The sequence below is a fragment of the Pseudopodoces humilis genome, chromosome 1, assembly GCF_049639895.1.
Source record: "Pseudopodoces humilis isolate 2021_Gansu_Grassland_sample_001 chromosome 1, ASM4963989v1, whole genome shotgun sequence".
Lineage (NCBI taxonomy): Eukaryota > Metazoa > Chordata > Aves > Passeriformes > Paridae > Pseudopodoces > Pseudopodoces humilis.
In genome coordinates this window covers 127,461,285-127,484,905 of record NC_142200.1, presented here as the reverse complement: position 1 = coordinate 127,484,905, position 23,621 = coordinate 127,461,285, and the positions used below count along the sequence as shown (strand labels likewise).

Genomic DNA, 23,621 nt, shown 5'->3' with positions numbered 1-23,621 from the left:
AACAAAATACAGCTGCCTGTACAGTTCCTGTTGGTTGAACACAGCCTGTCAGCACCACCATCTCGCAAGAAGCCAGGACTGATTACAGCCAGCCTGCACAGCAGAAGGTGCCAGTAACCGACCAGCTGGAGAAGCATGATATGTTTTCCCCATTAGCATGACAGGTTAGAGCAAGAAGTGTGCCTGGAGAAACACCACAACACAAGGAATTGTATGGTGACAGCGGGTTGCTCAGAAAGCCCCAGAGGAACTGCAGTGTTTTTCCTGATGGCTGAATGCCCCAGGGACAGGACAACATGTGCTCTCTCATGCCACAGACCAACACAGTGTACCAGTGATGCTTGCTATGCCTTGGTGGTATGTCAAGCTCCAAAATAACTGCAAAGTAACTCCTCCATAGCCTGTGGATTTACTCATCCTTACTGTTACTTTTAGGATGAGATCTATTTTCAGTCCTCATAGTTCACAGAATCTGGAAAGCTGTATGTCTTTATCCTCTCAAGAATGTGAGTGGATTGGGTGCCAGCCCTGGGCACAGAGAAAAGGAATCACATTGCTGTAACAAGCTGGTAACAAGTAATGAGGGCTAGGAAGACTCTGAGCCATTTTGGATCATCGCTGTCTTTCCAGCTCTGCTTGTGTTATATTCTGGTCTGGGTCCTTGTAACTTCAGAGAAACATCAAGGAATGAATAGTTTGCCCTCCTGAATAAAGTGAGAACATGTGAGTGTGGGGAGAGAGGGGGAGGGAGAGATGCATTTGCATAGGTCGGGAAAGGTCATTAAAACATCTGGCATTAGTAACTGACATGTGTCAAATTTTAGTGTTCATTAAATTTGTATTAATGCAAGAATGATTCCTAAGCTCCAAATGCCACTTTTGGTTGCTGTATTCCCCCAGCTGATGGTGATGACTTTTCAGAACTGTGCCATACTTGTTTCCTTGCTAGTGGCATCTGACCTGAGGTCAGTTTTCTGTTTAACCTATTCCTGTAGGTCAAAAGACAAATTAATCTGGTGAGAATTGAATTGGAAATGAGGTATCTGGATAGCAGGTGTCCCAGCTGTGGAATAGCTGCCAGGCTGAAACATGTTTGTGTCTGTCCTCATGCCATCCAAGAAGTCATATCCGAGGTCAAGGAGATATTCAGTTGACATCTGAGATGGGAAGTTACGGGGAGCAGAAGTGGCAGGTGCCCTGTGTGAGCAGATCGTCTTGCAGTCGGGAGGGTGATGTCTGAGAGTGTCACTCTGAGCATAAATATACATGTTCCATGTACTGGGCACTTTGCTTTACCTGGGTTTGCTGCTGGTTCACAGTTGTAAACAAGTCAGACAATTTCCAGGCCCCTTAAAGAGGAGAATCTCACAAATATTTTTCTTCCTTTTTTTTTTTTTTTTTTCCTTTCAGAGGATGAAGATGACGAAGAGATGGTGGAACCAAAAACACAGGATGACTTGGAGACAGAAAATCAAGACCAGAAGCAGGAGGTGAAAGAAGGTACCTTAAAAAATCAAAAGGATGACAGACGTTTAAAGGACTGGATCCTGCCAGTAGTTACTCTTATAAGTAGTTTCCACTATTGAGAACACAAAAATTTAAAGTCACCAGTTTTATTGATTCAAAACCATATGAGTAGCATAAAAGCAGAAAACTGTATCCCAGAGACCCAGCTGGTAGGCCTGAGAAGATTGTGACAGGCATGAGACTTGAGCTGTTTAGAAGAAGCTACGTGTCCATATAATTTGAAAATGAGTAGAGATTCTTGGATCCCAGTACTGGTACTAATTTGTCCTCTGGCTCAAATATCCTGCTTATGTGAAAAGATTTAAAATGGGAATGCCAGCCATTCCAGCAGCTCTATAAAGTTTGTTGGTCTTCAGAGGTACTTGGAGCCCATAAATGTCTGCCTGCTTGAGATGAACAGACTTAAACCTAATGGTAGTCAGGAATCTTCCAGCAGAAAATAATTTCACTTGAAAAATGTTTTCTGTCAAAATCAAAACGTTTTGTGGGAATTGCCTCAAGGAACTTAAAAAAAACCCTGAAGCCAGACAGGACCAGCCCTTCTGTCCATTACTCTGCATTGAGGTGCTCTGCATGGTTACAAGAGACGAAAATTCAGGTTACTACTTGCTTCTGGTGCAGACAAGAGACACTTAAGTCATGCATGTCAGCACTGGATGTGGTAGATATGCTTGGTGTCTCTTTTCCTTTCCTTAGACCTGTCCTAGCTTTCAAATTAGAAGGAGGATGTGAAATTTGGCCTTCCTCATCTAGAAATTTACTAGGGTATTGGCTATTCTAGTGTGTCAATGCCTTCAACAGTCAATGCTCCTTTTTTGAGTATGGAAAAAGAACTAAAATAGCAGCAGATCCAGGGTAGAAGGAAATGGGTTTCTTCTCCAGCATTTCTTCTGTATTGCCATGACTGCTCAAAATTCTGTTTAGCTTCTTGAAAGGTATCTTACTTCTTCAGGTAGGGCCTAAGTAATTTCTTGCTATGGTGATTCATTACCAGGATATTTGAGCCATAAGCTTGGTTTTCCCAAGATAATCTCACTAGGAGAAAAATATGGAGCCATTTTACATGGAAGTCCATGAAATCTTCAACTGGATACACAGCAGCTGATGCTTGTTTTTCATCCAGGGGAGACTGGTATATTTTCATCAGTATCCAAAAAAAAATTAATCAGGTACACAGTGCCCACATTTGCTATCCTCACCCACTGAAGTGAGTTGCAGTACTAGCCATACCATTTTGATTATAAATTGATCTTTCTTCCCTTGTTAGAGCATCACAGAAATCACCCATGCCATAAATTCTGTAGTGTTCATTGCTCGTTTACATCCTTGTAGAAATGTGGAGAGATAAACTCAGTCCTCATGCTCCTTATCATTCTGCATCTTCCACTGGCCCCAGCCACTGATGCCATGGGCAGAGGGGAGCAGTGGGCACAGCAGGAACAGGAGTCAGGCAAGTCTGCAAAGGCAGAACTGAGGATGTGAGCAAGGAATGTGTCAACATAGAAAATCTTCATTTTTCATGAAAATTAATATTCTTTCCAAAACTGTGAGGTCAGCTTGCATATGAGATTTTGCAGTCATGGGACCTAACACAGTATCTCTTTTACTGATGGCAACAGAAAGCCATATAAACCTCTACTAATGCACACAGTGCATAAGCACTGTCCAGAGTTGCTGAATGTCCCTGTAGTATTCAACTTACAGCTTACCCCACAACCATTTATTCCCACAGAAAAGTGATGCCAATGCTTATACACAGGGAGAAAGCACAAATTCCTGCAAGAAGAGAAGAAAAGAAGAGCAAAATAGAACCCTGAACTAATATATTTCACTTTTTTTATGGTCTTTCAAGTTAGCTTTTTATGTACTTTGCTCATCAGCCACCACTGCCAACATCTTTTATTTCTTTGCTGTGTTTTAGTCAGAGGGCAGTGCTCCCCTTCCCTGCCTAGCAGACCCCCAGGAGCAGTAGATCATCTGGGCTGGTTTAGCACTGGTCTCAGACACTCAAACTGCAGGCTGTAAAAGCAAGGCACAGCTTGTTTCAGCAGAACCGGCTTTGTGAGGTGCTAACATTTGACGGGCTTCAAGGAAGGAGAAAACATGCTCATTGCCTGATAGAAAGTGAACTTGACCTGTAGTATGTGTTGTGATAGATAAAATAGTGGTGTGCTGATGATAGGCATTAAATGCTGTGAATCAAATGAAGCCATTGTCCCCAAACTGACATGGAACGGAGTCCCATTTTTTAGTGCTTGGTGTCATTCTCTTCCTGTTGGCTTTAGCTCTTTTGCCTACAAAATCCCATTTTCCTCTCTGTTGTAATCACCCTTCTCATGTTCTGAGCAACATTCAGAGTTATAAGCCATCGTTTGTGTTTCATGGAAGTGATTAAAACCATGTTACAAGTCAAACAGGAGTTTAGAAGAACATTTCCTGTCGGTGCTGCACTCTGTGTGCCTACTCAGAATTAATAGCTTTTCTGCAAATTAGCACATAATGGGTTAAAAGCATGTTTATGTTGGCATTAAGTACTCTGGCTTCTTTTTCTCTGCAAGGCAAGACAATATTTTGCAAACTTTTTTAAGAATCTCTAATAGACATTATAGTGGCGCCATTCACACTGCTATATAGTAGTTAAGGCTGTGTCAGCACTTCCATTATGAATCCTGTTTTTCAGGGATTTATAACCCAGACGTAAAAATTTGCTCTGGGCTGAAATTTGGTTTCAGCTCAGGGAGCACATTTTTTAACAGATTAAAAAAAATCAGCATGGCCTTTTTTGAGTTATAGGAGTGTTAAGAAAAAATTCATGGGAGAGAGAAGTGCAGGGAGAGAAAGGCAGACCATTTTTGCATGAATATAACTCAAAAATTGGTCAGGATAAAAAATAAAGTTTGGATACGGTTTGTTCAGTCTCCTCTCTCCAAACCTACATGACAAGAGTGCTCTATTTTTACAATGGTATTTTAAGAGGAAATGTGATTTTTTTTTTTCTATGTGGTTTATAGGTAGTTCAATTGAATTCTTCAGACATTTATTTCATGCTTAATTTCCTCATCTTCCCCCTGCACACCCCAGAGTTGCTCTGTGGGGTTTGGTGGGATTATTCAGCAATCAGGGGTGTTTGTAGGGTCTGACCCTGCTTCTGGACATGTCCCAGCATCACTGTCAGGCCCACAGTGCACCTGCCCTGGCAGGGGCAGCCTGTCTGGCATGGCACCTCTTGCAGAACTTCACTGCCAAGGAGGCGTGAAGGGCAGAAAAGCAGCTTGAGTCCCCCGAAGTGGAGTGGGAGATGAAGAACTGACTTGTTGACCACTTGAAGTGTATGAAGCCTTGGGACCACCTTGCGTTCTTTCTGTGAGGCTGCCTGTTGCCACCCATGTCTCGTGTGCATGGGAGCACCCCATTGCTCTTGGAAGAACTGAGTGTGGGATACCTGGCAGCGGCTGGGCTCTGCCTGTTCCCAGCCTCTCCTGACCACATAAACAAGAGACCAGTCCCAAACTGTGGCATCAAGTGGGATGGGGTTTTCCACCACCAGAGAGCTCTGGAGCTCCACCTAAGGCTCCTCTTTGTGTCAATAGAAGCCACATGAACAATGGGACAGGCTTGGTCTTGAAAGTGGGCCTCAACCTGCATTTATCTGAAGCCATGGGCATATCCACAGAAACTTGCACGAAACTCTGAGATGGGAAAGGCTGGGACCTGCAGCTCCAAAGACCTGCTGCACCCTGCTCTTGCCCTGGCTCTGTGCATGGAGCTCGGGTGTCCGCAGTGCAGGCTGGGCTGGTGGGGATGGTTTCACTCTCCACAGCTCAGGCATCAGTATTGGAAAAGCAAGACAGGCTGTGGTGATGTCTGTCATTGCCAGAAATGCCACGGTTTCACTGCCACCAACACCACAGTGAGCTCGGGTGTGCCGACCCATCCTTTCGGTCAGCTCATGCACACTCAGGGATGGTGTCCAGCATGGCCCCTGGAGAAGCACAGGCAGTGGAAACAGCCCTGCCTGCCACAGTACCAAATTTTAGGCTCTGCAACTTTCTCTACTCCATAGTCAAAAGATCCCTAAATAAAGCTTGAAATCTTCCTTTTTATCTTCGGTGGTTATGCCATGAAGTGGCTTGCCAGCACAACAAAGACATGACATATATCAAACCATGGTATGGAGCACAGCAAAGCAGGATATGGCATATATCAAGCCTGAGATGAAAGTGCAAAGCACAAGGAAAAACAGGAGGATCACAAGGTATCATCAGGCAAGGACTGAAAGCTGCTAAGAGCCACTTCACACTTTGCATTTCTCACCCTGTACCTTTCAGCCATCCTCCGTAGTCAGCACATCTGAAGTTTACATGGATTTAAATAGATGCTGAAAGAAATATTAGAGCTCTTAAAGGGGTTTTAATAATCTCCTTCTGTCTCTCATTATATCTCTGGGTTGATAACAAGGCTGCTTCCTGCTTTACTATTTTTATTAGTTTGCCCTTTCTTTCATTCGCTTACTCCTTATGGTCTTTTTCTTTTGGTTTGGTTTTGGTTTTTGTTTTGTTTTTTTTCCTTTAATGGACTTGATATTCATTTCTCTTGTCAAGTTTTTAGAATTGCTGAGATTCCAGAAGAATCTTTGTTTTATTTATTTACATGTGGGGTGGTTTTTTTTTTGTTTTGTTTTGTTTTGGGATATTTCGGTGGTTTTTTTTCTTTATAATTTTAACTTGCTTGAGAGAAGACTCAAATCCTGGTACTTGAATATTTCTAATTTTTTTCCTGCACTGTTTTCCCAACTATTTATGTTATATTTACTACAAACATGCTTCTACTGAATAAGAACAAGCCTAAGGCAATTTTATCTTTGTTCTTAAGGATTCAAAAAGATGTTTTATTATCATTTTTTGTTTCTTTCTGTTTTGTCCAAATAAATTTATGGACAAAGGACCTGATGTGATATATGGTATTTCTGAGGATTATGTTAAGTCACATAAAATGATAAAATGTTCTTATTTTTGTAAATACATCTTGAATAAATTGGTTGTTTTCACATCATGTTCAACTATTGTTTCATGTTCTAGACCTTCCTTTTCAAGCACATCTTTCCTTACAGATACACCTCACAATTTCTTTCCCTGTGGTGTCCTCTGCGCATACATTACTCTGTACAGCAATTTAATTTTAAATGTAAATTCCACTTTGTTTTGTACGGTATTATCCATTAGCATGAAGACAGGGCTTCTTTGGCACACCTTGTTGAGCACAGCCCCAGAGCCCTTGCTGCTGGTGGGTGCCACCCATGTCTCAGTGGGTTCCTGGGCAGACATCCTTTACGGGAGTAAGGCAGCACTTGGTGGCTTCATGGATCCTCCTGCCATGAGCTGTGCAGGGCCACAGATGGGCTCAGCTCCTGAGGGTGGGATCACAGCACAGGCACTACAGTTCATCAGGAAGCTACGGTGCTGGAACAAGAGCAAACTGCGGAGCTCTCTTTGCAGGAATTTTCACTGCACTCTGGGCAATAAGCACGTAACTTTTAGCAGTGGTAAACTACACACCGCACTGGGCTTTGTTCAGCACAGAAGGTTAGATGTGGTTGGTTTGGGTTTTATGCCAAGGAGAGCAGATACTTGAAGACAAATACTGTATTCTTACAGGGAATTTCTGGAGATATTGTCACATCACATAGGTCTCTGTGACAAAACAAAACAAAAAAACCACTTTGATCAGCTACTTATGTTTCTCAGTTTTCCTTGAAGAGAGCCCGTGTTTCTTGAAAGCTGAGATCAAAGTCATTGTAAGCTCCCAGATTGGAAGAAAAATGGCAGAAAATTACATGGGTTCTTTTTATTTTATTTGAGGTAATGGACAGACAGGGAGAAGGAACAAGGAGAAAATGGAAATGTCTCTGAAAGATAAATGGTTAGAAGACCTCCATATTTGAAAGAACAAACCTGTCTGTTTGGGTTTTTTTTTTGCTTATACTTCATGTATTTACAGTAGTTACAGCAATGTTTTACACTGGAAAAAGTAATGATGTTAAGGTTCTTGTAAGAAGAGATTGCCTCAAATAAAACTTCAGAGGCAGCCGAATGAAAGAAGAAAATAAGGCTAAAATATGAAGCTTAATATTGCCAGAGGGCATCTGGTGTGTCAGTCAGATGAATGAGGTAAGCTGATTTATGCCCTAAAAACTTTAGCCAAGGTGTTCCTGATGGTTTAATAGACTGCTGGCCTCCCACAGATCATTGCTAACTGCAAGAGAGATTTTGCTGAGGTAGAGCTACAATCATGTGTGCCTCCACTGCTTGTGAGCACTCCACAGGTCCCAAGTTGTTTATTTTTTGCCTTTTCCCTTTCTATTGATTTTGGGTTGTATTTTCTTTACAGTTATAGTCAGCAAATGCTCGAGTAATAAATTCACATTTCCAAGCTGTAGAGAGGATTTGATTTAGCAAATAATTTTTTCCATTTGGAGCAGTTTAAAACGAGTTTTCCATTTGCCTTTGCAGTTATTTTCCCCCACTTTATGCCATTTTGCTGCATTGTCATGCTTGTTGTCTTTGATTCTCGGAAAGCAATGCTTTAGTGGTGACGATGGGATATTGCCTCATTACAGGCTTCCTTGCCAGATGAGTTCCCTCAGTGCCAATTGCTGTTCAGCAGTGGATGCTGCAATAGGTCAAGCTGTACTTTTTTGCTAGTGGTTCTTTTCCTCTCACATGCATTGCTTCTGTGTAAAGCACTTAGGGGCAAATTGTGCTCCTGCCTTGGTAATTGTCACTCTGCTACTCAGGGGGGCCATGTGAGGGGATGCAGATATCCTCTGGATGTTTGGAGCTCCACAGAGACCACTAACCTGCTGGTAGGAGGCATAGGACCAAGGCCATAGGAGATCATCAAAGGCTAAAGTTTGTAACTTAGCTGCTCTGTCTCCTGAGGGCCAGATCGCTCCTCCACCTTTTGCATTTCTCCTGCCCTCTCTGTTTAGCTCAGGTGTAGTGCAGAGATTTTGTCTTTCAGAGCTAGCTCGAGGCAAACTTGAGGCAAAGTGTGGTGACAGCAGCCTCTCCCAACCACAGCAGCTCTGAGAGCAGGTATGCTGAAAGCAGGGGTGGCTGAGGATGGCAGGAGTGATGACCATGTCACTCCTCCAGCCTGCTGCTGTGCCCTGCCATCCATTCCTGTCCTGGGGGCTGGTGGTGGCATCGTGCCCCATCCCGTTGGGCACTGGAGTGCATGAATCCAATGTGAAGAAAAAATCAGATGGAGAGCAAGGGCCACATCTGCCTGATCACTGAAAGAAGCTGTGTGGCATGGCACAGAAACTAGAAAATCATTTTGAGCTGTAGCTTGAAACTGTGTCACTCATTGTTTAATTAAACATTGAGATATGTATGACAGGGCTGGGAGTTAAACTTTGCTGTATGGTGGGTGTTCTCTGAACTGCTGAATTCCCTTTTTTGGCTGCTGATGTTTTAACCCAATGTGGCCTATGGAGACTGCAAGGTCATTTTCACAGGTAAACACCTCAAATCTGTAGTGTAAAGCCAAATGCAGGAGACCTTTGATCATCTGTTAAACTCTTACATTGTAGTCTCTGCAGTTTTGCAGTAAATCTGTTTATGATATGTTGTTTGTGTTCCTAATTATAAATTTGGAGCAAAATTCTCCATCAACAGAGCTTTTTGTGCTGGGAATTTAGGCTAGGTGCAAGGTTGGTTTAGGGTAACTATAAAGATACTAATGTCATTTCTTGGAATACAAGTAATTCTGAAATATAACCAAAATGATGATTCAAAAGCACATGTGGGCAAATGCATAATCAATATACAATATTGCCTCAATATCACTATGACCCTGATAGTGTAATTGAGAACAGAATTTTGTACTGTAGTAACATCCAGACTTTCATTCCCTCTGATGCTCATGTTTGAGTTATAATTTACCAACAGGTCATTCAACTGATGGAGACATTGCACTGGTGCATCCTTTAAAGATAGCATTTTTCAAATGAAGGCCAAACTGGAAATATTTGAAGTAAAGGTTTAGCATCTCTGTGTACAAGTAGAGAAGCAGCTTCATCTTGTGGGGGACGTGCTATTCTTACTGCTGCCCAAGACTGCCCCTACCCTTCCCAGGGCAGCTCTGCCCATGGCTCGGTGACATTTGTTGCCCTGGGTCTTAGGATTCCTCTGCAAGGAATAACACTGCCTTAAAGAAACTGCTGTTTGGCTGGTTGCTTTCAATTTTGCTGTCTCAGAGAATATTTTTGGTTATTCACTTCATTACTTTGCAAAAGCTCTGAAGCAAAGACAGAATTTATCATTGACACCAAGTAGAAATTGGAAGAATTGAAGGGAAAGATTATGTGAGACCTTTTAATATAAAGAACTGTAGTATAAGTTAAGAAGATTATTTTATCTTCAGCTCCTCTGACAGGTCCTCTGTTACATAAGTGTTCTGCTTTTTCCAGTTAGGTATTGCCTAAACGTCAGTCAAGGCCATTTCCTGAAATAAGAACACTGAGTTTATTTAATTTGGGAGGTTTAAGTGTTTTCCATTTCAGAATAATAAATACATAAGATATAAGATCTCGTCTATGTAAAGGCTATATTCTGGTAATATACAGGAGTATGTTTAGACATATTAAAAACTTCTTAGTTATGATTTTAAGAGTAAAGCTTTGATTCTTTTTCCTGACATGGCTATAGCAAGCTTTCATGTCAGAAGAAACCCACTGAAGATGTTGATTCATTGGGAAAGGGGTGAAATGTCATACTCCTAACTACATTTTTTCATTTTCCAAGCTCCTCCTAGAGAACTGACAGAAGAAGAAAAGCAACAAGTTCTCCATTCAGAAGAATTCCTGATATTTTTTGACCGCACAATACGTGTAATTGAGCGAGCTTTGGCTGAAGATTCTGACATCTTCTTTGACTATAGTGGCAGAGACGTAGAAGAGAAAGATGGGTCAGTTTGGAGGTTTTTTTGCTCTTGTAAAATAAATTTTATAGAGATAATTCAAATAACAGGAAGCCTTAACTTTAAACAAAATGTAACATTTTAGTAGTTAAGAAAAGCTCATAATCTCTTCATGAAGGCCTGGGTCACTTTGTCATCTGAAATCATATTGTAAAGTAGCATATTGTAAAGCTTGTGCTTTACTGATCTGGGTTTTGGATTTTTTTTTTTTTTTTTTTGGTTTTTTTTTTTTAATTTGACATATTATTCAGCAGGTTTAATTTTTTTGTTTCATTTCTGTGATTGAATTTAAAATTCTGGAAAAATAACTTAAATAGATAAATGTGTGTATATACATGTATACATAAATGTGAACATTCCAGCAGTGGACGTGTATGTGCTTATGATATTTTGATATTTTCACAAATTCAAACTAGTGCTGTTTATATTCTACTACAGCCTCAGGTCTGTACTGGATCCCACTATACCATGCATTGTGGGGATGAAAATGATCTCCCAAAGCATTTGCAATCTAAGCAGCCAAGATGAGAAGTGACAAGTTTTGTTTTCAGCAATTGATATGGGAGAAAAGCAGTAAAACTTGTTAGTTGGAGAGGAAATATTTACATTGCAACAGCTATGTATCTGTTGAAGCCTCGTGGGAAATTAGTAGCTGTGTTGCATGGAAGTTACTGGAGGTTAACCCAGAATATCATCCCTGTGGGCCAGCTGAGTGCATCAGCGTGGCAGTGTTGGGCCAGCACTGAGCTTCAGCCTGTCCTTGCAGTGTCACACAGCATCTGCTGTCTCCATCTCTGGGAGGAGGTGCTGCACCTTTAAGATTTCAGGAGTCAAAAGTAAGAGAGATTTGGTTAGAGCTTGGAGGTGAAGGTTCAGAAAAGGGAGAGCTGAGTTCTCCTGAGTTCATCCCGAGAGAAAAAGAGGGCACAGATGGCCCAGGGTGACTCAGAAGAGTCAGGCAGGCAGTGAGAAATTTAAAAATGTGGTTTTGTGAAACAGATCTAAAATGCGTTCCTTGTTGCATCATTTTCAGCCAGACAGTCAGTGAGAGGAATTAAATCAAGGTGGCAGACTTCCCCAGGCTGAGCAGATATCTGAGAAGTAGTCAAAAACTTTCTCACTGTTTTTCATAGCATTTGAACCCTGGTACTTGAAAATTTGTCACTTTGTTTGAATTCACACAGAGATGTTCAAGCAGGAGCCAACCTTTCCTTTAATCGGCAGTTTTATGATGAGCACTGGTCAAAGCATCGTGTGGTCACCTGCATGGATTGGTCTCTTCAGGTAAGATGAGAAGCTGGGAGATACCTTTCCATACCACTTCCACTTCTCCCTGTAAAACTTCTGGGCAGCTTCTGTTTGCTCTTCTTTATGCAGAGCAGGATGTTATTTCTGAGTTAACAGCAGGGCCGTGGGTGAACAGAAGCATGTTTCTCTGTAAAGAAGAGTAGTGAACAATAATGAAGCTGCCATTTTTTTTTTGTATATGTTACTTGGTCTTCAAAATCAGGATGTTGTGTTAAAACCTTAGATTAACAAACTTACCAAGATGAAGTCTTTACTTTTCCTCCCTCTTTCACTACTTCAGCCAAAAATGGAAATTTTTTTAGAACAAAAGATTTAAAATTAAACTAACAAAAATTAAATTATTAAATATGCATAACTATATATAGTAGCATATAAAAATAGAAAAAATGGTGAGAAAATTATCTAATATACTAAAACTAAAAATGTGAAAATATATGAACAATATGGAGAGATGAAAAAGAAGTCTTTCAGGAACTGCTGGGTCCTCTCTTCAAGTGATGGAAGAGGAGGCTGCAGCTGCTCTGGGTCATGCTAAAGCAGCATGCCTGGAATGTACCCAGTTTCTCTGCAGTGCAAAGCATTGTCATTGGAAAATAAAACTCATGATAGACCTGCTTAAGCTCTCCAGAACCAATGCAATCACATCAGCAAAGTGCAGAAACCAGTTTAATTAGTTACTCTGTTGGGGAGCTAGGATTAGCAGACATTGTCACAGGTCCTGTTAAACGAATTTGGTTCTGGTTTTACTGCAGCCCCCCTTGTCCTGTTTCATCATTGTTAGCCTGTTCCTAGGTTCTAGCCTGGAGCAAAGCATCTGGTTTCCCTGGGGAGAGAACCAAGGAGACTGCTCCTAAATCCACCATACAGATATAACAAAACTTCTCCAAGAAGACATTGAGTTGAAAAATGTGAGCACAAGCCAGTCTGCCTGCTTGGCCCCAAACCCAGCCTCAGGTGTGCCACGGAGTCTCCAGAGACCCGGTGCAGCCTGGTGTGGGTAGCAAAGGTGCTATAGATGTAGTCAGCCCAGTGTTATGAGCAAGCTTTGCCTAATCTTAAAGGAGCAGCTCTTTCTGCACCACATTAGACATGCACATGAAAAGAGCAAGTGCTCAAGGTCAAGTACATAAATGTTGTGTGCAGGCTGGAGAGAAGCAGTGGATAAGGGGCACAGGAACTTTCAATCCATGCTTCTCCCTTTCCCCTTGGAAAGGCAGCAGAGCTGCTTCCATCCCACTGGGTACTTCCCAGGCAAGGTGGCAGCTGACTGCCCAGAGGATGTGGAGGCAGCAGGGGAGAAGAATCAGGGGGTCCCACTGGGCATGGCTGCTAGGCTGAGGAGGTCTGGGTGGTGCACAACAGCCAGCTGCAGAGAGGCTTCTTGTAATAGCCAGCTTGCACCCCGTGTGTGAAATGAAGGATTTATACCTTTGCTTTCATACAAAATATCAGCCTAGCAACAGGTATGCACTATTGTGATGTGGGTGGCCTTTAAGCACATATGGATTTCCACAGAAATCAAATATAAGCCTGAGGAAACACTTATCTTAGGTTGTTCACTTGTTCAGGGGCTGGAAATTACATGGAATTCTTATCTGATATTTTCCTAACAGGCAGCTCTTACTGTATTCCCAGGGCAGCAAGAAAAAAAGCCGCCTCAGAAGAGCACTGCCAAATGTAATTGTTCAGCCCCTGGGGCTTGAAGGCATGTTCTGCTTCCCACCTCTTTGTTCCAGGGTGGCCTCTCCTGCCTTCCTCTTTGTTAACTCCTCATGCTCAGCTGCCTGGCACCCCAGCAGGGGCTTCTCTGTGTGGGGGGCTTCTGCATGCTGCCCTACAGTAGCTTGTGAGTATGGAGTTGCCTCCTCTCCTTCCTGCTTTGAGTTATTTGTATGGGACAGGAGCTGGAGGCAGACAGAGCTATTTTACCTAACCACCAGCTCTGCTGCTCACACATGCTCCAGGACATGACAGTGTCCACTGTGCCAAAGAATAACTTGAATAATCATGGGAACTGCAGAACACATTGCTCAATTTTCTCCGATAAAACTGCTGCTGCGAAACAGCCTGGAGGAAAATAGAAGCTTAATCAAACAAAGGACATTGATGCATTGATTAAACAAATGACTCTGTTCCCAGTCACATGTAGAATATGGTCTTGAACATGTGGGATCATTCATACCATTCGATTTAACCCTCTAGCCCCTTGATTCTTTCACAGAGCAACAAGAAAATGGCTTAGAGGCTTAAGAATCTTAGAGAAAGGCCCAACAGACTGAAAGTAAACACAAAAGAATTATAGCATTCTATCCTTACTCTGTCCATGGGAGCTAACTTAGCCTGAAGCCAAGAAAACCGTGATCTTGTGGATAGGGATGTGTCTTTCTTGACTCTCAGGCAGCAGCCTTGAATGAGGTTTTGCACAGCACCATTTTCATGTTGTTTTCAGTTGCAGGACATCTGGGCACCTGGTGAGGACTGAAATTGTGTAAATGGAAGTAGACTGAGTGGAGCATTGGAGTGTGAAGTGCCAGAGAGGATTTAGGGTGCTGCATTTAGCTGTTTTTTAAGAGTCAAAAAACCTCATAATGGAGTTACCCAGCTAGGCATAAACTTTAAACTGCGCTTCCAGTTGAATACATAAACTGATTGCAAAACCTACCAATAGACCAGCAAGACTTGAGTCAGTGTTTGTTTATGGCCAGACATGCTGCTAACCATGCTCACTAAACTTCACAGGAGCATGAACAAGCCCCAGAGTGCCTCAAAATTGGTACTTTGGACTTGATCACACCCCCTAGCTGGCTGCAGTCACGCTGGCAGGAGGGCTTGTTGATTCTGCCTGCCCACCTACCTTCCCCTTCATGACTGCAGGCTCAGCCACTCGTATGAAAGTCCCCGACCTGCTCAGCCAAAACGTGGTACCCTGTCAAGAGCCTGCTGCACACTCTGTTTACTTGGACATGGGCCAGCGTGGGATGAAAAGGTTCAAAGGAGAAGCAGAGCTTGCTGTTCAAAAGTGGTTGTAAGCTCTGTTGCAGGAGTGAGAGAGGAGAGGGGTAAGATGGATGAGAGCAGTTGAGGGCAGAGCTGGCGCAACTGTGTCCAGAGAGGAAGTATCTCAGGTGTGGGATTAATCCACCCTCAGGTGTCCTTCAGGTCTTGGTGAGGGAGAAGACATGGTTGGTCTACTGCATCCTCTAAATTCCATGCAAGTGAATTGGGAGCTAAATCTTACAAGCTGTGCCAGCAGCCAGGGTCTGCAGGGATGTAATACAATCCAGTCAGAGTTTCCTTCAAATGGGAAAGGGGTAGGCTATGGTGTCCATGTGTCATTGCTGATTCTTCCACACATGGGTCCAGGCTCATTTGGAGCTATGAGCTTGAATAGAAAAATCATCAGCTCTGTGATACATTATCCATGGAAGTGTACAGAATGTGGGAAGCAACAGCTGCTGGTGGCAGAAGTTACAGCTGTGTACATTATTTCTTCCGAATGGATTTTGAGAGCAGAGAGGTTCAGACCCCAATAATAATAATAGAAAGGGTGGTGGTTTGGGGTTTCTTTTATTGTTAAAGTGCCTTTGGATCAAATTCACAGCTTCCAAATGAGAGTTTCTTTGTCCTGCTTCCTTTGAATCTACCAGCTGCACTGTTCTCCTGTAAAGTGGTAGGTGGTTTGGCAGGAATTTACCTGGTAAAGACAAAAAAGTGACAATAATTTGCAGATACTGAGAAATTTTGAGGGAAAGCATTTCTAATTTACAAGAGGAGAATGTAGGTATTGCAGAACTTGGGCTGATGACTTGTTGGTCTGCAGAAGCCACATGCTTTTCTCTGGACATGCCATAATCTCCACTGCCTTCTCCCTCTAAACAGGAAAAGATTTAGAGGGAAGGACAGAGGTTACCGGAGGTGCCTGGTGTCAAACATGTGAGAGTGTACAACTGGGAATACTATGTAGACAGAAAGTAACTAATTGTGGATAAATTGTTGCTTCTTCTGGTGTTTTAAAATGATGCAAGGTCATCAAGATAGTGTGAATTTCTGATTTTTCATGTATGATATTATGTATATATAGATCTGCATATATAAACAAAGTAAATAAATATGCGTGTTGCATATCTACATCTATAAAACAGTGGATAATGGGTATACAAAAAAGTGTGGCTCTGATTTTAGAGCCCTCATTGCATCAGTCTTACTGAGTCTGTGGAATTCAAGGTCACCCTGTGCTTCACAAGATGACCTCAGCATCTTGCAAAATTGAGCTTCTGCGAAGAAAATATTTTGTTTGCCATTTGAGTCATCAAGAAGAGCTTTCAAGTTGATTCTGTGCATAAGTGAATAAGAGTTCATAATGAAATAAGAAAGAACAGCTTTCAGGAATGCTTAAAAAAATGTGAATTTCAGAAAAAAAGCGAGTCAACCCTATGGTCATAGTGTTTTATTATCAAAATCAATTAAGATAGTAGTTTGTCCCTGAAGAGATGTTTAAGCAAATACAGTAAAATTATTAAAGCTTTCAAAATTTTCCTTTTCCTTCCTTTTCATTCCCTTTATAATTATTTTGCTAATTGTCTTTTCTTAAGAATTATCTGCAGAAAATAACATTGCCTTTGGGATATTTGAGAATAACTGACAGAGAGAAAGTATCAGGGGCTTTAAGGATGTTAGGGATGAGTAAAATGTAAAACCAAAATGAAGCAGAATAATATGATTGAACTAGCATGCATTTTAATTAAAACCAGATATTGCACATTTAGTGCAGATTATTTCTGTCTGATATGATTTTGTGTAGGTTTTTCATCATCCATGTTATTTCATTTGCATTTTCTTCTCCTTTCTAGTACCCTGAATTGATGGTTGCATCTTATAACAATAATGAAGATGCTCCACATGAGCCTGATGGGGTAGCCTTGGTGTGGAACATGAAGTTCAAGAAAACCACACCAGAATATGTGTTCCATTGTCAGGTAAGGCTGAAGAAGCCATTGATTTTATGCTAGACAAAACAATTTACTACATGGTGAATCTCCCCACTGTTCACATGAAAAGGTTAAGATTAAAAACAGGCATTTTTAGTAAAAGTACAAGTGACAGTCCAGTGTTTTTAGAAGGCAACCAGCCTTCTCAAACAAAAGCCTGTCAGGGCTGCATATCATTCTTCATCTATTTAAAACAGTCCCTAGGAGATGTAGTTCATAAATCCCTCGCACTTATGAAGTAACTGTGGTGTACCACTTCCTCATCCAGGCAGTCACACATGCTTTCCCACCCACGTTAACTTCCTCGCATCCTCTGCACTCAAGCTGCCTACCCTTGCCTTGGTTCTGCTCAATATCATGTTTTCCCTTTAAAATTGGGTAGTAAACTTCGCATTTTTGGACATGTGTCTGACTTCCAGCTTGATCAAAATAGTCTCAATTTCAAGAACTAGTCCACCTATTCCTTCAGGTCAGTCAGTTTGACTGTCCTTTAGGTCAGCAAAATAGTGCTTCTCTTCACCCAGTGCTATTTTACAATTATGCTGGCTTAGAAGTTTATGGACAATTCAAAAATAGTTGAGTGTTTCATTTCTGTATGTCTATTTACTCCTGTTTTGTCAGTGCTTTTGTGTGTGAAATGGCACAGCCTCGTATTGACAGATGTGTTCAGCTCACTGGCTCTATCTTCATCAAACTGTTCAAACTGAAGAACGGGGCTTGGGCCAAATTTCAAACCTCTTCATTAATATCCCTCTGTGGTAATTAAATACAGGACAGTGGCATTCAAAAAGCCATATGGAAAAGTTTCAGCAAGTAAAACTTAACAATCAGAGATTAGTAAAATGCAGATAATTCTGTGGTAAAAATTGCTTCTCTTGGAAGGATATGTATTACCTGGCTAATTGTGTAAGCTAAGTGTCATTTTACATTTGAGGTCCAAACATCTTTTTGAACTAAGTTTATGTTTGGACTTGGGTACATTATCAGATGTAACATAGTGGGAGGGAGATGCTGGAATTGAAGTTGCTGCTTCAACCCGATTAAGTAACCTTTAATTCTGGACATATTTTTCTAATTTGCTATACTGAAAAACAACTTCACAAGGAGTTCAGGCCTGCAAATATGCCATACAGATTTATATACATATATGTGTGTGTGTGTGTGTGTGTGTGTGTGTGTGTGTGTATTACCTTTGAAATGAGGGCTTGTATTTTCCTTGATACCATATTTGGCAGCCAATGTGTTCTTTCAGACTGCTTAAGGTCTTAGCTCAGATCCCATGTTCAGATTCTTCTATAAATGTACATGCAGCTTAATGTTTTGAACAAAACTTCCAAGAGAAGAGATGGCATTTCTAGGAAGGATAACCCTTAAACTAGATTGATTTTGCAAGATAATGGCCAGATTCAGGGTAGCCCTCCTGCATACAGAGGAAGATTGACTAAAGATGTAACAATTTGTTCCAATAAAGTTCTGTCCAGATACACTTAAACAGGAGAGGTATGGCTTGCTGCACTGAAAGCAATGAGACAGGCTACGCTCTCCATTAGGGAAACACACAAAGGACAAAGCCATTGGCACGGCTGAGCTTCTGTCTAATCCTCACATGGTTGGATGTGCTCCCTTTTAGAACTGGAACCTTAAAACCTATGAATTCTGATTCATATATGACACCATTCTTGTACATGTATCCTGGATTCATTCTCTTTCAGCTAAAGAAAATCAGTTCTGCCCATGAGAAATACTTTTTTTCTTTTCAAACTGACCATAGATAATTTGCATTTTAAGTCCGTTATGAGTTGGATCTGTCTTTGAACCACCATTATAGGGCTTTTGATGTGGAGTATCTTCTGCATATCTTCAGATCAGATAGGGATGCCCACATGTGATTAAATGGGAAAGCAAAAAGTATGTAACTTGGTCTCTTGAACACAGGTTTTGTTGTAACTGACTCAGATGGAAAATAAGAAAAGAGCAGTATCTTAGCTCATAGTCTGGATTTCAGTTCTATAGATCATCATGTTATTCTGTTAGTGGAAACTAACTGTATAATTAGTCAGCCCCATATAATTTATATTACCATTTTGCTAGAGAAACATTCCCTTATTCAGTCCTGATTCAGTTATTTCTCTAGGCCTTCTAGAGAGAGGCCCAATTTTGTTTCACCAAGCACATGACCTTACAACAGTCCAGTCCAACAGCTAGAGATGAACACACACCTTACTGTTACAGCTAGGTTGACCAGATATGACAAACACAGTACTTTGAGTGTATTTCCCCAATAGGCCTCTATTTTCCTTCCCAAAGACTTTCTATAAAAAGGGATCTTGATAAATCCTACAAGATGCTGACTAATATACCTTTTGCCTTTCAATTTTTGGGGCATAGAGAGCAAGACTCAAGGAAGTGGAAACTCATTTCAGGTGTGACTGTCGGTGAGCATTTGCAAGCCACTTCTGATAAGCCAAATCAATAAATAGGTTTATGAAGGCATTTCTGAGAAACTTCTAAGAAATTTCACCTCAGGAGTTCTGCTACCATCAATAGAGATAGATCTGTGAACTATCTCTGGACAGCTAAAGATCTGGCTGGAGTGCAGCAGGGAGAACTTCAGATACCAGTTGTGCACATTTGGTAAATTCTTGAAGCTAGAACCCTTAATGTTTTCCTGTTTTTCCTGTTCTATTATCCAGGTGTGCACCATGGAATTTTTTTCATTTTATTTACCTCTTTCTAAGACTGTTTTTAATCTTACATATGAGAATGTGAAATGCTGAAAGTTGCCAGAACCAAGTTGTCTATCAGCCATGACAGACAATGATGTAAAAATCTACTGGCAATGATATTTTTGCCTAGCTCCAGTCAGCAAAACACTTGATTTCAGTCCTCAAACGTGAGGGGTGGTGTATTCTGTAAATACGAAATTCTTACCCAATTTAAAGTCATATTAAGTTGTTGTCTCATTAAAACAATTTTAGTAGTAAATTTCATAGCTCTACAATGTGTTGTGCTACAAATACTGGGCTCAATTTTAGTTAGTATTCATTAAAGAAAAAATTATAATTAGCCAAGTGGATATGCTTACTCATTAATTCATATGTACAGTCATGTGCTCTATCAGATGCTTTCTATAATAGTCCTGATGACTTTTACGCTCACCTCCCACGGAATATTTTTTTTCTTGTATGTCTTTTATTTTTGCCCTTCTTTGGGTTTTTATATTTCTGCTTTATGTGCAGACAGTATTTTAGCTGTGACTCCCAGATTTTTTCCTCTGTAGCTCATCATACATCTCTTTACCACAAAGTTTGAAATAGGAAAACAGGGAAGAATGAGGGATTGGGCAATTTGTTCATTTGTTTTCCTATGCAAGCAAAAATCATTGTATCAGGAGCAAAACTGGAATGGGAGGGTGATATAATTTGTCAAAGGAATGCATGTTCAGTGCTTTCCTTAGGTAGTGAGAAATAAATTGAGCATGCATTTAATACTGCGGCGTGCAGACTGGGAATATCTTTGTAGGGAAGATTCAGGGAAGTCCTCTTCCCCCATGCTGGAGCATCACATACTCTTGGTGTAATCCAGAGCATTCCAAAGGCAAGACACATGCCTTTCAGAAGTACTTTGTGAAACCATGCAGATGAGTCATCTCTAGTTGGGTTGGTTTGGCGGTATCCAGAGATGGAATGAATTCCAGCAACAACATGGAAATCACATTGACTCTGCCCTTGGTTTAGTTGGGAGAATTTTAAGCAGTGGTTCACACTGCTTCTCTCAGCTACTGCTGGTTTCTGTTTAGGTGGGAGTGACAAAAACAAAAATAGTATCTCACAGTTATTGATGATCTTGACTCAAAGAGTGCTCAATCCTGTATTGATCTCTGCAATGCATGGGGCTGGACATGGATGTGAACATTCCCATTCCATTGATCGATGGACTAGCACCAACCATATTTCTCAATATTTCTGTCCTTTTCAGGAGGTGCTTTTATGTCCTTAATGTGTTTTTTCCCTGAACACTGAAATAAAAATCTACATTTATGAGGACTATTTGTACTACTCATCATCTCTGCCCTTGATGATGTTTCTGTTTCATGGTGGTCTGATCTAAGCTTTCTATGCCAGAGTGACCTGAGGAAGTATCTGAAACTTTACAGCAACATATCTGGTCAAGTGAGGTAAATGAGAGCTCAGAGTTTGCAGTAGATGGGCTAGTAGATAATAGTCTGAGCTTTATACCCCTTCTTTCAGCAGGGCCTGCTAGTATATGTACAGCACAGCTCTTCTATCAGATCTCATAGCTTTTGGGTTAGAGCTGATCTGCAGAGACAGAAGTCACAAGGAAAAAGAAATAATCAGTGTATCTAAGGGACTTGAGGGTATTGCAAACCATTTCCTTTCTTCTGGAACTGAAGAGGGGTCATTAAATCTGGTTGAGGTATCTGGATCTCAGCCTGAAACATCCATCATTTCAGAAGAGGAGGGGTGAAGGAGGAAGACAGCTAAAGATATTAGTTTCATGCAAATAAACCAAATTGAATGTTAGTTTCTGATTTGGAGGACTCTGTATTGTTATTGGAGAGTAAAGAATTCTGCTTTACTACACCCAATCTAATGATAACAGAAACAAAAAAATACTGCATTGACTGTCTTTTAATTTATTATGGATTATTTCCTGATCTACTAATTTCCACTTTGTCAGCTATGTCTTTTCCAAATGTCTCAAAAGGCCAGTGAGATGTACAGATCTGACATTAGACGCAATTACATTCAGTGTATTTTTAAAGAAGGAGAACACATATGAAGTGGCTTTTATTTGAGGAAACAGTAACCATTTAAGAGTTCTTTCAAGGAGTCAGATTGGCTTTTAGCATAATCACAAAAATATTTCAGCAGTATATCACTTTCAGTAGCTGTAGCTATTTCTGTCCTTTTCCTAAAATGTTATGCAGTCAGATTTACTTGGTTAGTCCCATCTTTTTACTAAACTGTCAGGTTTTTTGTGGGAAAGGGGATTTGTGTTTTCTATTTTAATTTCAAGAAAAGCTGTCCATGCTTGGAAAATATTGGTGGATTGGGTACAGAAATCAGCTACACAGCTGCACCACAAAATGTTTCATTCTCCCCTAGCTTTTTTGTAGTGGCTTCCATACACTGCCATTAAGTTATGTGTTTGACCACTCTTCATTGCTTATCCTGGTGTGGTCTTTCCCTTTTCAACTAAATGGATGGAGTCATAAATGCATATCTTAGAATTAGATGCATTGAGGTAAGTGAAAGGCTATATTTAGTGGCTGATATTGGCCAGAGTTGCCTTGTTTTTTTCTCGATTTGGTTCCTTTGTTGTTGTCTGCTCTTTCAAAATCAACATAAATTCCTTCAGATGTGCCTTTTGCTCCAGCAGCCCGACTTCTAAAGGTGCTGAGCGCCCAAATCCACAAAACTTGTGTGTGGAACAGCCTGAGGTAAAAGCCTGAATGACTAATATCCTCCTTTCCCTCTCGTCCTTGAATTTCCTTCTCAGTGGAAGCCAGACCAGAGCTCAGAGCTTCTAAAAAGAAGAAATGCTACAAGAAGTTTAGGAAAGTTGAGAAAGTATGGTTGGAATACTTTCCAAAGAAGAGAAAATTTTCTCTTGTAGTTATAATGATGCTTTTCTAGGAAAACTTCCTCACCTTGTTAGCACTAAGTTTCAAGCAAGGATTCAATTATTCAGCAACATAAAAGAAATTAAAGACCCTGAACTCTATCTAAGCTTCACAAACCTTCCTAAGTAAAATCAATCAAAAAATCCAGCATGTCCTATTCCAGAGCTGACTTGCCCAATTCCTCAGTTTCTAGTGAGAAGAGAGTACCTGTGATCAGTCTTTATTGGGCTGTAAATGTCAAAGAAGACATGGTTCTGAGCTCACTGCAAATATTCCAAAAAAAAAACCCCAAACCCCTTCTTCGGAAGAGAAAGTTTTTCCAGCCTGAGTTTCCCCATGATGCCATGATCCTAAACATGAATCAGATTCTACCTTTTTTATAGTAGTTCCCTGGTAAATGTGCCTCTGAATGTCTGCCTGTGAAGATACTGAGACAGCTGTCATAGTGGGAATACTTCAGCACCCAGGGTCCCAAATTTGTTGCTGACTTCTATAACACGTATAAAAATGTTGTCAATCGTGCCAAGGAGGGCTTCTTCAGAGATAAAGGGGCTGTTTTCTTTTCATTTCAGTTTTGTCTCTTGCTGTGCATCATTGGTAGGATGATCTTTGTGGAGCAGTGTAAAGCTTGCTGTGCCTTTTCTCTGGGACACTACTGCTCTTACATTTGTGCCCATGTGGTTATTTGCACACTGTAATAATTAATGCAGATGCATAGTTGTGCCATTTTGAATTACGGTTTAGGGAAGTTCTTACTCTAACTATATGACTGGGGGAGAAGAGTTCCAGCTACAGCTTGTGATAGGACATACTTAACTCTGTTCCTATTTCAAAACTTTTGTCCTTTGCCATGTTTCTGCTTGGGATGTGGAAATACACAACACAGTTTGTGCTGTGAAGATGTCAGTAAGAAACAGCCCGTGTCTTGTCTCTTAGGCTTTTGTTTTAGAGTTTTCCCTCTGTTCTCAGTGGATACCAGTTGTGGTTTTTTTGCTCCTCCCATTGGAGGCTACATCACTTTTAGCCTTTGTTGATTAGAAGTAACTATCACTTGGCCTAAGATTAGTGCCCCAATACTTATGGAGAGATGGTGTGTGAGTCAGTAGAAGTTACACTCACACATCTGAAGACTAAGTGTAGCACTTGGAAAATGGATTTTGGTGTCTTAA

At 40.9% G+C, this 23,621-nt stretch overlaps 1 protein-coding gene across 5 annotated transcripts in view; it reads left to right on the top strand.

The window, feature by feature from the left end:
• DYNC1I1 (dynein cytoplasmic 1 intermediate chain 1) overlaps window positions 1-23,621 on the top strand; it is a 201,548-nt gene that overhangs the window by 116,971 nt on the left and 60,956 nt on the right. For all 5 annotated transcript variants that reach the window (XM_014248490.2, XM_014248488.2, XM_088061816.1 and 2 more), the window contains exons 7-10: window positions 1,411-1,500; window positions 10,335-10,497; window positions 11,694-11,793; window positions 16,668-16,793. In XM_014248490.2, the coding sequence (XP_014103965.1) occupies window positions 1,411-1,500; window positions 10,335-10,497; window positions 11,694-11,793; window positions 16,668-16,793 (479 nt within the window). The remainder of the gene's footprint in view (window positions 1-1,410; window positions 1,501-10,334; window positions 10,498-11,693; window positions 11,794-16,667; window positions 16,794-23,621) is intronic.